At 66.7% G+C, this 17186-nt stretch overlaps 1 protein-coding gene across 1 annotated transcript in view; it reads left to right on the top strand.

Annotated features, from left to right (window-relative positions):
* LOC138742956 (F-BAR and double SH3 domains protein 1-like) overlaps nucleotides 1–17186 on the top strand; it is an 85576-nt gene that overhangs the window by 67816 nt on the left and 574 nt on the right. The window contains exons 21-22 of the mRNA XM_069897829.1: nucleotides 15495–15720; nucleotides 16845–17062. Coding sequence (XP_069753930.1) covers nucleotides 15495–15720; nucleotides 16845–17062 — 444 coding nt within the window. The remainder of the gene's footprint in view (nucleotides 1–15494; nucleotides 15721–16844; nucleotides 17063–17186) is intronic.

Below are 17186 nucleotides of genomic sequence, written 5' to 3' on the forward strand. Positions count from 1 at the left end.
GGGGCAGGGCGGTTGGGTCACAATGAGGGGAGGGGCAGGGCGGTTGGGTCACAATGAGGGGAGGGGCAGGGCGGTTGGGTCACAATGAGGGGAGGGGCAGGGCGGTTGGGTCACAATGAGGGGAGGGGCAGGGCGGTTGGGTCACAATGAGGGGAGGGGCAGGGCGGTTGGGTCACAATGAGGGGAGGGGCAGGGCGGTTGGGTCACAATGAGGGGAGGGGCAGGGCGGGTTGGGTCACAATGAGGGGAGGGGCAGGGCGCTTGGGTCACAATGAGGGGAGGGGCAGGGCGGTTGGGTCACAATGAGGGGAGGGGCAGGGCGGTTGGGTCACAATGAGGGGAGGGGCAGGGCGGTTGGGTCACAATGAGGGGAGGGGCAGGGCGGTTGGGTCACAATGAGGGGAGGGGCAGGGCGGTTGGGTCACAATGAGGGGAGGGGCAGGGCGGTTGGGTCACAATGAGGGGAGGGGCAGGGCGGTTGGGAGGGCGGTTGGGTCACAATGAGGGGAGGGGCAGGGCGGTTGGGTCACAATGAGGGGAGGGGCAGGGCGGTTGGGTCACAATGAGGGGAGGGGCAGGGCGGTTGGGTCACAATGAGGGGAGGGGCAGGGCGGTTGGGTCACAATGAGGGGAGGGGCAGGGCGGTTGGGTCACAATGAGGGGAGGGGCAGGGCGGTTGGGTCACAATGAGGGGAGGGGCAGGGCGGTTGGGTCACAATGAGGGGAGGGGCAGGGCGGTTGGGTCACAATGAGGGGAGGGGCAGGGCGGTTGGGTCACAATGAGGGGAGGGGCAGGGCGGTTGGGTCACAATGAGGGGAGGGGCAGGGCGGTTGGGTCACAATGAGGGGAGGGGCAGGGCGGTTGGGTCACAATGAGGGGAGGGGCAGGGCGGTTGGGTCACAATGAGGGGAGGGGCAGGGCGGTTGGGTCACAATGAGGGGAGGGGCAGGGCGGTTGGGTCACAATGAGGGGAGGGGCAGGGCGGTTGGGTCACAATGAGGGGAGGGGCAGGGCGGTTGGGTCACAATGAGGGGAGGGGCAGGGCGGTTGGGTCACAATGAGGGGAGGGGCAGGGCGGTTGGGTCACAATGAGGGGAGGGGCAGGGCGGTTGGGTCACAATGAGGGGAGGGGCAGGGCGGTTGGGTCACAATGAGGGGAGGGGCAGGGCGGTTGGGTCACAATGAGGGGAGGGGCAGGGCGGTTGGGTCACAATGAGGGGAGGGGCAGGGCGGTTGGGTCACAATGAGGGGAGGGGCAGGGCGGTTGGGTCACAATGAGGGGAGGGGCAGGGCGGTTGGGTCACAATGAGGGGAGGGGCAGGGCGGTTGGGTCACAATGAGGGGAGGGGCAGGGCGGTTGGGTCACAATGAGGGGAGGGGCAGGGCGGTTGGGTCACAATGAGGGGAGGGGCAGGGCGGTTGGGTCACAATGAGGGGAGGGGCAGGGCGGTTGGGTCACAATGAGGGGAGGGGCAGGGCGGTTGGGTCACAATGAGGGGAGGGGCAGGGCGGTTGGGTCACAATGAGGGGAGGGGCAGGGCGGTTGGGTCACAATGAGGGGAGGGGCAGGGCGGTTGGGTCACAATGAGGGGAGGGGCAGGGCGGTTGGGTCACAATGAGGGGAGGGGCAGGGCGGTTGGGTCACAATGAGGGGAGGGGCAGGGCGGTTGGGTCACAATGAGGGGAGGGGCAGGGCGGTTGGGTCACAATGAGGGGAGGGGCAGGGCGGTTGGGTCACAATGAGGGGAGGGGCAGGGCGGTTGGGTCACAATGAGGGGAGGGGCAGGGCGGTTGGGTCACAATGAGGGGAGGGGCAGGGCGGTTGGGTCACAATGAGGGGAGGGGCAGGGCGGTTGGGTCACAATGAGGGGAGGGGCAGGGCGGTTGGGTCACAATGAGGGGAGGGGCAGGGCGGTTGGGTCACAATGAGGGGAGGGGCAGGGCGGTTGGGTCACAATGAGGGGAGGGGCAGGGCGGTTGGGTCACAATGAGGGGAGGGGCAGGGCGGTTGGGTCACAATGAGGGGAGGGGCAGGGCGGTTGGGTCACAATGAGGGGAGGGGCAGGGCGGTTGGGTCACAATGAGGGGAGGGGCAGGGCGGTTGGGTCACAATGAGGGGAGGGGCAGGGCGGTTGGGTCACAATGAGGGGAGGGGCAGGGCGGTTGGGTCACAATGAGGGGAGGGGCAGGGCGGTTGGGTCACAATGAGGGGAGGGGCAGGGCGGTTGGGTCACAATGAGGGGAGGGGCAGGGCGGTTGGGTCACAATGAGGGGAGGGGCAGGGCGGTTGGGTCACAATGAGGGGAGGGGCAGGGCGGTTGGGTCACAATGAGGGGAGGGGCAGGGCGGTTGGGTCACAATGAGGGGAGGGGCAGGGCGGTTGGGTCACAATGAGGGGAGGGGCAGGGCGGTTGGGTCACAATGAGGGGAGGGCAGGGCGGTTGGGTCACAATGAGGGGAGGGGCAGGGCGGTTGGGTCACAATGAGGGGAGGGGCAGGGCGGTTGGGTCACAATGAGGGGAGGGGCAGGGCGGTTGGGTCACAATGAGGGGAGGGGCAGGGCGGTTGGGTCACAATGAGGGGAGGGGCAGGGCGGTTGGGTCACAATGAGGGGAGGGGCAGGGCGGTTGGGTCACAATGAGGGGAGGGGCAGGGCGGTTGGGTCACAATGAGGGGAGGGGCAGGGCGGTTGGGTCACAATGAGGGGAGGGGCAGGGCGGTTGGGTCACAATGAGGGGAGGGGCAGGGCGGTTGGGTCACAATGAGGGGAGGGGCAGGGCGGTTGGGTCACAATGAGGGGAGGGGCAGGGCGGTTGGGTCACAATGAGGGGAGGGGCAGGGCGGTTGGGTCACAATGAGGGGAGGGGCAGGGCGGTTGGGTCACAATGAGGGGAGGGGCAGGGCGGTTGGGTCACAATGAGGGGAGGGGCAGGGCGGCTGGGTCACAATGAGGGGAGGGGCAGGGCGGTTGGGTCACAATGAGGGGAGGGGCAGGGCGGCTGGGTCACAATGAGGGGAGGGGCAGGGCGGTTGGGTCACAATGAGGGGAGGGGCAGGGCGGTTGGGTCACAATGAGGGGAGGGGCAGGGCGGTTGGGTCACAATGAGGGGAGGGGCAGGGCGGTTGGGTCACAATGAGGGGAGGGGCAGGGCGGTTGGGTCACAATGAGGGGAGGGGCAGGGCGGTTGGGTCACAATGAGGGGAGGGGCAGGGCGGTTGGGTCACAATGAGGGGAGGGGCAGGGCGGTTGGGTCACAATGAGGGGAGGGGCAGGGCGGTTGGGTCACAATGAGGGGAGGGGCAGGGCGGTTGGGTCACAATGAGGGGAGGGGCAGGGCGGTTGGGTCACAATGAGGGGAGGGGCAGGGCGGTTGGGTCACAATGAGGGGAGGGGCAGGGCGGTTGGGTCACAATGAGGGGAGGGGCAGGGCGGTTGGGTCACAATGAGGGGAGGGGCAGGGCGGTTGGGTCACAATGAGGGGAGGGGCAGGGCGGTTGGGTCACAATGAGGGGAGGGGCAGGGCGGTTGGGTCACAATGAGGGGAGGGGCAGGGCGGTTGGGTCACAATGAGGGGAGGGGCAGGGCGGTTGGGTCACAATGAGGGGAGGGGCAGGGCGGTTGGGTCACAATGAGGGGAGGGGCAGGGCGGTTGGGTCACAATGAGGGGAGGGGCAGGGCGGTTGGGTCACAATGAGGGGAGGGGCAGGGCGGTTGGGTCACAATGAGGGGAGGGGCAGGGCGGTTGGGTCACAATGAGGGGAGGGGCAGGGCGGCTGGGTCACAATGAGGGGAGGGGCAGGGCGGTTGGGTCACAATGAGGGGAGGGGCAGGGCGGTTGGGTCACAATGAGGGGAGGGGCAGGGCCGGTTGGGTCACAATGAGGGGAGGGGCAGGGCGGTTGGGTCACAATGAGGGGAGGGGCAGGGCGTTGGGTCACAATGAGGGAGGGGCAGGGCGGTTGGGTCACAATGAGGGGAGGGGCAGGGCGGTTGGGTCACAATGAGGGGAGGGGCAGGGCGGTTGGGTCACAATGAGGGGAGGGGCAGGGCGGTTGGGTCACAATGAGGGGAGGGGCAGGGCGGTTGGGTCACAATGAGGGGAGGGGCAGGGCGGTTGGGTCACAATGAGGGGAGGGGCAGGGCGGTTGGGTCACAATGAGGGGAGGGGCAGGGCGGTTGGGTCACAATGAGGGGAGGGGCAGGGCGGTTGGGTCACAATGAGGGGAGGGGCAGGGCGGTTGGGTCACAATGAGGGGAGGGGCAGGGCGGTTGGGTCACAATGAGGGGAGGGGCAGGGCGGTTGGGTCACAATGAGGGGAGGGGCAGGGCGGTTGGGTCACAATGAGGGGAGGGGCAGGGCGGTTGGGTCACAATGAGGGGAGGGGCAGGGCGGTTGGGTCACAATGAGGGGAGGGGCAGGGCGGTTGGGTCACAATGAGGGGAGGGGCAGGGCGGTTGGGTCACAATGAGGGGAGGGGCAGGGCGGTTGGGTCACAATGAGGGGAGGGGCAGGGCGGTTGGGTCACAATGAGGGGAGGGGCAGGGCGGTTGGGTCACAATGAGGGGAGGGGCAGGGCGGTTGGGTCACAATGAGGGGAGGGGCAGGGCGGTTGGGTCACAATGAGGGGAGGGGCAGGGCGGTTGGGTCACAATGAGGGGAGGGGCAGGGCGGTTGGGTCACAATGAGGGGAGGGGCAGGGCGGTTGGGTCACAATGAGGGGAGGGGCAGGGCGGTTGGGTCACAATGAGGGGAGGGGCAGGGCGGTTGGGTCACAATGAGGGGAGGGGCAGGGCGGTTGGGTCACAATGAGGGGAGGGGCAGGGCGGTTGGGAGGGCGGTTGGGTCACAATGAGGGGAGGGGCAGGGCGGTTGGGTCACAATGAGGGGAGGGGCAGGGCGGTTGGGTCACAATGAGGGGAGGGGCAGGGCGGTTGGGTCACAATGAGGGGAGGGGCAGGGCGGTTGGGTCACAATGAGGGGAGGGGCAGGGCGGTTGGGTCACAATGAGGGGAGGGGCAGGGCGGTTGGGTCACAATGAGGGGAGGGGCAGGGCGGTTGGGTCACAATGAGGGGAGGGGCAGGGCGGTTGGGTCACAATGAGGGGAGGGGCAAGGCGGTTGGGTCACAATGAGGGGAGGGGCAGGGCGGTTGGGTCACAATGAGGGGAGGGGCATGGCGGTTGGGTCACAATGAGGGGAGGGGCAGGGCGGTTGGGTCACAATGAGGGGAGGGGCAGGGCGGTTGTGTCACAATGAGGGGAGGGGCAGGGCGGTGGGAGGGCGGTTGGGTCACAATGAGGGGAGGGGCAGGGCAGTTGGGTCACAATGAGGGGAGGGGCAGGGCGGTTGGGTCACAATGAGGGGAGGGGCAGGGCGGTTGGGTCACAATGAGGGGAGGGGCAGGGCGGTTGGGTCACAATGAGGGGAGGGGCAGGGCGGTTGGGTCACAATGAGGGGAGGGGCAGGGCGGTTGGGTCACAATGAGTGGAGGGGCAGGGCGGTTGGGTCACAATGAGGGGAGGGGCAGGGCGGTTGGGTCACAATGAGGGGAGGGGCAGGGCGGTTGGGTCACAATGAGGGGAGGGGCAGGGCGGTTGGGTCACAATGAGGGGAGGGGCAGGGCGGTTGGGTCACAATGAGGGGAGGGGCAGGGCGGTTGGGTCACAATGAGGGGAGGGGCAGGGCGGTTGGGTCACAATGAGGGGAGGGGCAGGGCGGTTGGGTCACAATGAGGGGAGGGGCAGGGCGGTTGGGTCACAATGAGGGGAGGGGCAGGGCGGTTGGGTCACAATGAGGGGAGGGGCAGGGCGGTTGGGTCACAATGAGGGGAGGGGCAGGGCGGTTGGGTCACAATGAGGGGAGGGGCAGGGCGGTTGGGTCACAATGAGGGGAGGGGCAGGGCGGTTGGGTCACAATGAGGGGAGGGGCAGGGCGGTTGGGTCACAATGAGGGGAGGGGCAGGGCGGTTGGGTCACAATGAGGGGAGGGGCAGGGCGGTTGGGTCACAATGAGGGGAGGGGCAGGGCGGTTGGGTCACAATGAGGGGAGGGGCAGGGCGGTTGGGTCACAATGAGGGGAGGGGCAGGGCGGTTGGGTCACAATGAGGGGAGGGGCAGGGCGGTTGGGTCACAATGAGGGGAGGGGCAGGGCGGTTGGGTCACAATGAGGGGAGGGGGCAGGGCGGTTGGGTCACAATGAGGGGAGGGGCAGGGCGGTTGTGTCACAATGAGGGGAGGGGCAGGGCGGTTGGGAGGGCGGTTGGGTCACAATGAGGGGAGGGGCAGGGCGGTTGGGTCACAATGAGGGGAGGGGCAGGGCGGTTGGGTCACAATGAGGGGAGGGGCAGGGCGGTTGGGTCACAATGAGGGGAGGGGCAGGGCGGTTGGGTCACAATGAGGGGAGGGGCAGGGCGGTTGGGTCACAATGAGGGGAGGGGCAGGGCGGTTGGGTCACAATGAGGGGAGGGGCAGGGCGGTTGGGTCACAATGAGGGGAGGGGCAGGGCGGTTGGGTCACAATGAGGGGAGGGGCAGGGCGGTTGGGTCACAATGAGGGGAGGGGCAGGGCGGTTGGGTCACAATGAGGGGAGGGGCAGGGCGGTTGGGTCACAATGAGGGGAGGGGCAGGGCGGTTGGGTCACAATGAGGGGAGGGGCAGGGCGGTTGGGTCACAATGAGGGGAGGGGCAGGGCGGTTGGGTCACAATGAGGGGAGGGGCAGGGCGGTTGGGTCACAATGAGGGGAGGGGCAGGGCGGTTGGGTCACAATGAGGGGAGGGGCAGGGCGGTTGGGTCACAATGAGGGGAGGGGCAGGGCGGTTGGGTCACAATGAGGGAGGGGCAGGGCGGTTGGGTCACAATGAGGGGAGGGGCAGGGCGGTTGGGTCACAATGAGGGGAGGGGCAGGGCGGTTGGGTCACAATGAGGGGAGGGGCAGGGCGGTTGGGTCACAATGAGGGGAGGGGCAGGGCGGTTGGGTCACAATGAGGGGAGGGGCAGGGCGGTTGGGTCACAATGAGGGGAGGGGCAGGGCGGTTGGAGGGCGGTGGGTCACAATGAGGGGAGGGGCAGGGCGGTTGGGTCACAATGAGGGGAGGGGCAGGGCGGTTGGGTCACAATGAGGGGAGGGGCAGGGCGGTTGGGTCACAATGAGGGGAGGGGCAGGGCGGTTGGGTCACAATGAGGGGAGGGGCAGGGCGGTTGGGTCACAATGAGGGGAGGGGCAGGGCAGGGCGGTTGGGTCACAATGAGGGGAGGGGCAGGGCGGTTGGGTCACAATGAGGGGAGGGGCAGGGCGGTTGGGTCACAATGAGGGGAGGGGCAGGGCGGTTGGGTCACAATGAGGGGAGGGGCAGGGCGGTTGGGTCACAATGAGGGGAGGGGCAGGGCGGTTGGGTCACAATGAGGGGAGGGGCAGGGCGGTTGGGTCACAATGAGGGGAGGGGCAGGGCGGTTGGGTCACAATGAGGGGAGGGGCAGGGCGGTTGGGTCACAATGAGGGGAGGGGCAGGGCGGTTGGGTCACAATGAGGGGAGGGGCAGGGCGGTTGGGTCACAATGAGGGGAGGGGCAGGGCGGTTGGGTCACAATGAGGGGAGGGGCAGGGCGGTTGGGTCACAATGAGGGGAGGGGCAGGGCGGTTGGGTCACAATGAGGGGAGGGGCAGGGCGGTTGGGTCACAATGAGGGGAGGGGCAGGGCGGTTGGGTCACAATGAGGGGAGGGGCAGGGCGGTTGGAGGGCGGTTGGGTCACAATGAGGGGAGGGGCAGGGCGGTTGGGTCACAATGAGGGGAGGGGCAGGGCGGTTGGGTCACAATGAGGGGAGGGGCAGGGCGGTTGGGTCACAATGAGGGGAGGGGCAGGGCGGTTGGGAGGGCGGTTGGGTCACAATGAGGGGAGGGGCAGGGCGGTTGGGTCACAATGAGGGGAGGGGCAGGGCGGTTGGGTCACAATGAGGGGAGGGGCAGGGCGGTTGGGTCACAATGAGGGGAGGGGCAGGGCGGTTGGGTCACAATGAGGGGAGGGGGCAGGGCGGTTGGGTCACAATGAGGGGAGGGGCAGGGCGGTTGGGTCACAATGAGGGAGGGGGCAGGGCGGTTGGGTCACAATGAGGGGAGGGGCAGGGCGGTTGGGTCACAATGAGGGGAGGGGCAGGGCGGTTGGGTCACAATGAGGGGAGGGGCAGGGCGGTTGGGTCACAATGAGGGGAGGGGCAGGGGCGGTTGGGTCACAATGAGGGGAGGGGCAGGGCGGTTGGGTCACATGAGGGGAGGGCAGGGCGGTTGGGTCACAATGAGGGGAGGGGCAGGGCGGTTGGGTCACAATGAGGGGAGGGGCAGGGCGGTTGGGTCACAATGAGGGGAGGGCAGGGCGGTTGGGTCACAATGAGGGAGGGGCAGGGCGGTTGGGTCACAATGAGGGGAGGGGCAGGGCGGTTGGGTCACAATGAGGGGAGGGGCAGGGCGGTTGGGTCACAATGAGGGGAGGGGCAGGGCGGTTGGGTCACAATGAGGGGAGGGGCAGGGCGGTTGGGTCACAATGAGGGGAGGGGCAGGGCGGTTGGGTCACAATGAGGGGAGGGGCAGGGCGGTTGGGTCACAATGAGGGGAGGGGCAGGGCGGTTGGGTCACAATGAGGGGAGGGGCAGGGCGGTTGGGTCACAATGAGGGGAGGGGCAGGGCGGTTGGGTCACAATGAGGGGAGGGGCAGGGCGGTTGGGTCACAATGAGGGGAGGGGCAGGGCGGTTGGGTCACAATGAGGGGAGGGGCAGGGCGTTGGGTCACAATGAGGGGAGGGCAGGCGGTTGAGGGCGGTTGGGTCACAATGAGGGGAGGGGCAGGGCGGTTGGGTCACAATGAGGGGAGGGGCAGGGCGGTTGGGTCACAATGAGGGGAGGGGCAGGGCGGTTGGGTCACAATGAGGGGAGGGCAGGGCGGTTGGGTCACAATGAGGGGAGGGGCAGGGCGGTTGGGTCACAATGAGGGAGGGGCAGGGCGGTTGGGTCACAATGAGGGGAGGGGCAGGGCGGTTGGGTCACAATGAGGGGAGGGGCAGGGCGGTTGGGTCACAATGAGGGGAGGGGCAGGGCGGTTGGGTCACAATGAGGGGAGGGGCAGGGCGGTTGGGTCACAATGAGGGGAGGGGCAGGGCGGTTGGGTCACAATGAGGGGAGGGGCAGGGCGGTTGGGTCACAATGAGGGGAGGGGCAGGGCGGTTGGGTCACAATGAGGGGAGGGGCAGGGCGGTTGGGTCACAATGAGGGGAGGGGCAGGGCGGTTGGGTCACAATGAGGGGAGGGGCAGGGCGGTTGGGTCACAATGAGGGGAGGGGCAGGGCGGTTGGGTCACAATGAGGGGAGGGGCAGGGCGGTTGGGTCACAATGAGGGGAGGGGCAGGGCGGTTGGGTCACAATGAGGGGAGGGGCAGGGCGGTTGGGTCACAATGAGGGGAGGGGCAGGCGGTTGGGTCACAATGAGGGGAGGGGCAGGGCGGTTGGGTCACAATGAGGGGAGGGCAGGGCGGTTGGGTCACAATGAGGGGAGGGGCAGGGCGGTTGGGTCACAATGAGGGGAGGGGCAGGGCGGTTGGGTCACAATGAGGGGAGGGGCAGGGCGGTTGGGTCCACAATGAGGGGAGGGGCAGGGCGGTTGGGTCACAATGAGGGGAGGGGCAGGGCGGTTGGAGGGCGGTTGGGTCACAATGAGGGGAGGGGCAGGGCGGTTGGGTCACAATGAGGGGAGGGGCAGGGCGGTTGGGTCACAATGAGGGGAGGGGCAGGGCGGTTGGGTCACAATGAGGGGAGGGGCAGGGCGGTGGCGTGGGTCACAATGAGGGAGGGGCAGGGCGGTTGGGTCACAATGAGGGGAGGGGCAGGGCGGTTGGGTCACAATGAGGGGAGGGGCAGGGCGGTTGGGTCACAATGAGGGGAGGGGCAGGGCGGTTGGGTCACAATGAGGGGAGGGGCAGGGCGGTTGGGTCACAATGAGGGGAGGGGCAGGGCGGTTGGGTCACAATGAGGGGAGGGGCAGGGCGGTTGGGTCACAATGAGGGGAGGGGCAGGGCGGTGGGTCACAATGAGGGGAGGGGCAGGGCGGTTGGGTCACAATGAGGGGAGGGGCAGGGCGGTTGGGTCACAATGAGGGGAGGGGCAGGGCGGTTGGGTCACAATGAGGGGAGGGGCAGGGCGGTTGGGTCACAATGAGGGGAGGGGCAGGGCGGTTGGGTCACAATGAGGGGAGGGGCAGGGCTGGTTGGGTCACAATGAGGGGAGGGGCAGGGCGGTTGGGTCACAATGAGGGGAGGGGCAGGGCGGTTGGGTCACAATGAGGGGAGGGGCAGGGCGGTTGGGTCACAATGAGGGGAGGGGCAGGGCGGTTGGGTCACAATGAGGGGAGGGGCAGGGCGGTTGGGTCACAATGAGGGGAGGGGCAGGGCATGAGGGGAGGGGCAGGGCGGTTGGGTCACAATGAGGGGAGGGGCAGGGCGGTTGGGTCACAATGAGGGGAGGGGCAGGGCGGTTGGGTCACAATGAGGGGAGGGGCAGGGCGGTTGGGTCACAATGAGGGGAGGGGCAGGGCGGTTGGGTCACAATGAGGGGAGGGGCAGGGCGGTTGGGAGGGCGGTTGGGTCACAATGAGGGGAGGGGCAGGGCGGTTGGGTCACAATGAGGGGAGGGGCAGGGCGGTTGGGTCACAATGAGGGGAGGGGCAGGGCGGTTGGGTCACAATGAGGGGAGGGGCAGGGCGGTTGGGTCACAATGAGGGAGGGGCAGGGCGGTTGGGTCACAATGAGGGGAGGGGCAGGGCGGTTGGGTCACAATGAGGGGAGGGGCAGGGGCGGTTGGGTCACAATGAGGGGAGGGGCAGGGCGGTTGAGTCACAATGAGGGGAGGGGCAGGGCGGTTGGGTCACAATGAGGGGAGGGGCAGGGCGGTTGGGTCACAATGAGGGGAGGGGCAGGGCGGTTGGGTCACAATGAGGGGAGGGGCAGGGCGGTTGGGTCACAATGAGGGGAGGGGCAGGGCGGGTTGGGTCACAATGAGGGGAGGGGCAGGGCGGTTGGGTCACAATGAGGGGAGGGGCAGGGCGGTTGGGTCACAATGAGGGGAGGGGCAGGGCGGTTGGGTCACAATGAGGGGAGGGGCAGGGCGGTTGGGTCACAATGAGGGGAGGGGCAGGGCGGTTGGGTCACAATGAGGGGAGGGGCAGGGCGGTTGGGTCACAATGAGGGGAGGGGCAGGGCGGTTGGGTCACAATGAGGGGAGGGGCAGGGCGGTTGGGTCACAATGAGGGGAGGGGCAGGGCGGCTGGGTCACAATGAGGGGAGGGGCAGGGCGGTTGGGTCACAATGAGGGGAGGGGCAGGGCGGTTGGGTCACAATGAGGGGAGGGGCAGGGCAGTTGGGTCACAATGAGGGGAGGGGCAGGGCGGTTGGGTCACAATGAGGGGAGGGGCAGGGCTGTTGGGAGGGCGGTTGGGTCACAATGAGGGGAGGGGCAGGGCGGTTGGGTCACAATGAGGGGGAGGGGCAGGGCGGTTGGGTCACAATGAGGGGAGGGGCAGGGCGGTTGGGTCACAATGAGGGGAGGGGCAGGGCGGTTGGGTCACAATGAGGGGAGGGGCAGGGCGGTTGGGTCACAATGAGGGGAGGGGCAGGGCGGTTGGGTCACAATGAGGGGAGGGGCAGGGCGGTTGGGTCACAATGAGGGGAGGGGCAGGGCGGTTGGGTCACAATGAGGGGAGGGGCAGGGCGGTTGGGTCACAATGAGGGGAGGGGCAGGGCGGTTGGGTCACAATGAGGGGGAGGGGCAGGGCGGTTGGGTCACAATGAGGGGAGGGGCAGGGCGGTTGGGTCACAATGAGGGGAGGGGCAGGGCGGTTGGGAGGGCGGTTGGGTCACAATGAGGGGAGGGGCAGGGCGGTTGGGTCACAATGAGGGGAGGGGCAGGGCGGTTGGGTCACAATGAGGGGAGGGGCAGGGCGGTTGGGTCACAATGAGGGGAGGGGCAGGGCGGTTGGGAGGGCGGTTGGTCACAATGAGGGGAGGGGCAGGGCGGTTGGGTCACAATGAGGGGAGGGGCAGGGCGGTTAGGTCACAATGAGGGGAGGGGCAGGGCGGTTGGGTCACAATGAGGGGAGGGGCAGGGCGTTTGGGTCACAATGAGGGGAGGGGCAGGGCGGTTGGGTCACAATGAGGGGAGGGGCAGGGCGGTTGGGTCACAATGAGGGGAGGGGCAGGGCGGTTGGGTCACAATGAGGGGAGGGGCAGGGCGGTTGGGTCACAATGAGGGGAGGGGGGCAGGGCGGTTGGGTCACAATGAGGGGAGGGGCAGGGCGGTTGGGTCACAATGAGGGGAGGGGCAGGGCGGTTGGGAGGGCGGTTGGGTCACAATGAGGGGAGGGGCAGGGCGGTTGGGTCACAATGAGGGGAGGGGCAGGGCGGTTGGGTCACAATGAGGGGAGGGGCAGGGCGGTTGGGTCACAATGAGGGGAGGGGCAGGGCGGTTGGGTCACAATGAGGGGAGGGGCAGGGCGGTTGGGTCACAATGAGGGGAGTGGCAGGCGGTTGGGTCACAATGAGGGGAAGGGGCAGGGCGGTTGGGTCACAATGAGGGGAGGGGCAGGGCAGTTGGGTCACAATGAGGGGAGGGGCAGGGCGGTTGGGTCACAATGAGGGGAGGGGCAGGGCGGTTGGGGCACAATGAGGGGAGGGGCAGGGCGGTTGGGTCACAATGAGGGGAGGGGCAGGGCGGTTGGGTCACAATGAGGGGAGGGGCAGGGCGGTTGGGTCACAATGAGGGGAGGGGCAGGGCGGTTGGGTCACAATGAGGGGAGGGGCAGGGCGGTTGGGTCACAATGAGGGGAGGGGCAGGGCGGTTGGGTCACAATGAGGGGAGGGGCAGGGCGGTTGGGTCACAATGAGGGGAGGGGCAGGGCGGTTGGGTCACAATGAGGGGAGGGGCAGGGCGGTTGGAGGGCGGTTGGGTCACAATGAGGGGAGGGGCAGGGCGGTTGGGTCACAATGAGGGGAGGGGCAGGGCGGTTGGGTCACAATGAGGGGAGGGGCAGGGCGGTTGGGTCACAATGAGGGGAGGGGCAGGGCGGTTGGGTCACAATGAGGGGAGGGGCAGGGCGGTTGGGTCACAATGAGGGGAGGGGCAGGGCGGTTGGGTCACAATGAGGGGAGGGGCAGGGCGGTTGGGTCACAATGAGGGGAGGGGCAGGGCGGTTGGGTCACAATGAGGGGAGGGGCAGGGCGGTTGGGTCACAATGAGGGGAGGGGCAGGGCGGTTGGGTCACAATGAGGGGAGGGGCAGGGCGGTTGGGTCACAATGAGGGGAGGGGCAGGGCGGTTGGGTCACAATGAGGGGAGGGGCAGGGCGGTTGGGTCACAATGAGGGGAGGGGCAGGGCGGTTGGGTCACAATGAGGGGAGGGGCAGGGCGGTTGGGTCACAATGAGGGGAGGGGCAGGGGCGGTTGGGTCACAATGAGGGGAGGGGCAGGGCGGTTGGGTCACAATGAGGGGAGGGGCAGGGCGGTTGGGTCACAATGAGGGGAGGGGCAGGGCGGTTGGGTCACAATGAGGGGAGGGGCAGGGCGGTTGGGTCACAATGAGGGGAGGGGCAGGGCGGTTGGGGCGGTTGGGTCACAATGAGGGGAGGGGCAGGGCGGTTGGGTCACAATGAGGGGAGGGGCAGGGCGGTTGGGTCACAATGAGGGGAGGGGCAGGGCGGTTGGGTCACAATGAGGGGAGGGGCAGGGCGGTTGGGAGGGCGGTTGGGTCACAATGAGGGGAGGGGCAGGGCGGTTGGGTCACAATGAGGGGAGGGGCAGGGCGGTTGAGTCACAATGAGGGGAGGGGCAGGGCGGTTGGGTCACAATGAGGGGAGGGGCAGGGCGGTTGGGTCACAATGAGGGGAGGGGCAGGGCGGTTGGGTCACAATGAGGGGAGGGGCAGGGCGGTTGGGTCACAATGAGGGGAGGGGCAGGGCGGTTGGGTCACAATGAGGGGAGGGGCAGGGCGGTTGGGTCACAATGAGGGGAGGGGCAGGGCGGTTGGGTCACAATGAGGGGAGGGGCAGGGCGGTTGGGTCACAATGAGGGGAGGGGCAGGGCGGTTGAGTCACAATGAGGGGAGGGGCAGGGCGGTTGGGTCACAATGAGGGGAGGGGCAGGGCGGTTGGGTCACAATGAGGGGAGGGGCAGGGCGGTTGGGTCACAATGAGGGGAGGGGCAGGGCGGTTGGGTCACAATGAGGGGAGGGGCAGGGCGGTTGGGTCACAATGAGGGGAGGGGCAGGGCGGTTGGGTCACAATGAGGGGAGGGGCAGGGCGGTTGGGTCACAATGAGGGGAGGGGCAGGGCGGTTGGGTCACAATGAGGGGAGGGGCAGGGCGGTTGGGTCACAATGAGGGGAGGGGCAGGGCGGTTGGGTCACAATGAGGGGAGGGGCAGGGCGGTTGGGTCACAATGAGGGGAGGGGCAGGGCGGTTGGGTCACAATGAGGGGAGGGGCAGGGCGGTTGGGTCACAATGAGGGGAGGGGCAGGGCGGCTGGGTCACAATGAGGGGAGGGGCAGGGCGGTTGGGTCACAATGAGGGGAGGGGCAGGGCGGTTGGGTCACAATGAGGGGAGGGGCAGGGCAGTTGGGTCACAATGAGGGGAGGGGCAGGGCGGTTGGGTCACAATGAGGGGAGGGGCAGGGCTGTTGGGAGGGCGGTTGGGTCACAATGAGGGGAGGGGCAGGGCGGTTGGGTCACAATGAGGGGATGGGCAGGGCGGTTGGGTCACAATGAGGGGAGGGGCAGGGCGGTTGGGTCACAATGAGGGGAGGGGCAGGGCGGTTGGGTCACAATGAGGGGAGGGCAGGGCGGTTGGGTCACAATGAGGGGAGGGGCAGGGCGTTGGGTCACAATGAGGGGAGGGGCAGGGCGGTTGGGTCACAATGAGGGGGAGGGGCAGGGCGGTTGGGTCACAATGAGGGGAGGGGCAGGGCGGTTGGGTCACAATGAGGGGAGGGGCAGGGCGGTTGGGTCACAATGAGGGGAGGGGCAGGGCGGTTGGGTCACAATGAGGGGAGGGGCAGGGCGGTTGGGTCACAATGAGGGGAGGGGCAGGGCGGTTGGGTCACAATGAGGGGAGGGGCAGGGCGGTTGGGTCACAATGAGGGGAGGGGCAGGGCGGTTGGGTCACAATGAGGGGAGGGGCAGGGCGGTTGGGTCACAATGAGGGAGGGGCAGGGCGGTTGGGTCACAATGAGGGGAGGGGCAGGGCGGTTGGGTCACAATGAGGGGAGGGGCAGGGCGGTTGGGTCACAATGAGGGGAGGGGCAGGACGGGGTGTCACACTTTGGTGAGGGGTAGGATGGGAGGGCTCACACTGTGGGGGAAGAGGTAAGATTGAGGGAGTATCAAAATCGAGGGTTACGAGGTAGGAATATATATCAGTCGGCGTAACGTGTTGTGGATGTTTCTCTGCCTCCCCCACCCCCACGCAGCTGGAACTGCAATTCCAGCTGCGTGGGGGATTATGGATAGGGAAGACGGCCGTTGCTCTGCCGCGACCCCGCCGGTCACCGCTGCCCCACTGGCTCCCACCCACCGCCCCTGCCTTGGAGGGAGAGGGCCATTATCATTCCGCTCCTAACCAGGACAGTCGGCGGAGTGCAGCGCTCCGCCAATTATCCTTCCCCGAGAAGGGTTGGAATCGGCGCATTCAGGAAGGTACATCTTTAGCCGTAAAGGCAAAGAACCTCCGCCTTTACAGACGTGTGCTTTCCTTGCTTGAAAGGGCCTTATTTTTTTTCTCTCTCTCTACTGTAAAGCCATGGTATTCTCATAGACACTTACCTATCTTAGGAAGTTGGCTTGAGTGTTCACACAGAGCAGAAAAAAGCCGCTTCCGTGAGCCCTTTCACACTGCTAGCCGGCCAAAGAGGCGGGACATATATCGTAGCGCCTCGTTTGCTATGTTCAGAGAAGAACCGATTCGGTGGGTCTGGACACAGGGGTTTGAAAGCACACGGAGCTTTCATTAACGCACAATTATAAAGGGCGCCCGGGATGTGTGTACAAAGTGAAGGGAGAAAAGTTTAGGGGAGGTGTCAGGGGTAAGTTTTTTTACACAGAGGGTTTGGGGGCCTGGATTGTCTTGCCGGGGGTAAGGGTGGAGGCTGGAACATTAGGGGCATTGAAGAGACTTATTCAGGCACATAGAAGAAAAATAAAGGGTTACAGAATAGGGAGGATTTTTTTTGGGTGGGAATATATAGGACGCCTCAACATCCGATGCGGGCTATAGAGGATGGAACGGCCGGTGCGGGCTACAGCCTGCGCAGGCTGCCCCAACTGCTGCAGCCCGCACCGGCCGCCGGAACCTCTACAGCCCGCGCTATGGGCCATTCCAACCACAAATGCCCGCGCCAGTCGCCCCACCGTGTGGGGGACTAATATCGGGCTGTTGGGAGAGAGCGGGGCAGCGGGATCAGTGTGGCGCTGACAGCCCATGCCGGGGGCAGGGGCAGCTGGGAGCGGAGCTGTCAGGCGCTGCCAGCTCACTGCCATCCCCTTAGCAGCCGCTTTCAGGCGGCTGCATTCATATGGCTGGGGAGACTAGTGTGCTGCTGCGATTATCCCTCTTGGAGGAGGGTTACAAAGTTCGCCTCACAGGCACCTCCTGCGCATTTAAGTGGCCTCCCGACGGCCGCATATTGCCATAATATGCGGCTTTACAACCGGGGAATTTGGCCACCTGAAAGTGCCCAATGGTGCCGGCGGGGAGGGGTGGGAGGAGGTGAGGCCGCACTTGATAGCAGGTTGGGACTAGTGTCGGCCCGTTGTACCCACAGGGTGTCTGGCCAGAGCTCTGTACGGCTACCAGGGCCAGAGTGCGGAGGAGTTATGCTTCCCGGAGGGAGCGCTGATCAGGATCCTTCACACGGGAGAGTGGGGAGTGGAGGACCGCTTCTGGCAGGGCGATTTCGATGGCCGGGTCGGGGTCTTCCCCTCTTTGCTGGTGGAGATGCTGAGACAGGACGCAGCTGAGCCCGTGGCGGACCTGGAGAAGGTAGGGATCCTGCCGCGACCGCAGTCCCCCATGAACTGTTTCGCCCCCCTTCTTGTTCTCCTTTGCCTCCATGAAGGGTGTCTACCTGCCCTCTGAAGCCGGCCTCCCCGATTTCTCTCCCCAG

The sequence above is a fragment of the Narcine bancroftii genome, chromosome 9, assembly GCF_036971445.1.
Source record: "Narcine bancroftii isolate sNarBan1 chromosome 9, sNarBan1.hap1, whole genome shotgun sequence".
In the NCBI taxonomy this organism is placed as follows: domain Eukaryota; kingdom Metazoa; phylum Chordata; class Chondrichthyes; order Torpediniformes; family Narcinidae; genus Narcine; species Narcine bancroftii.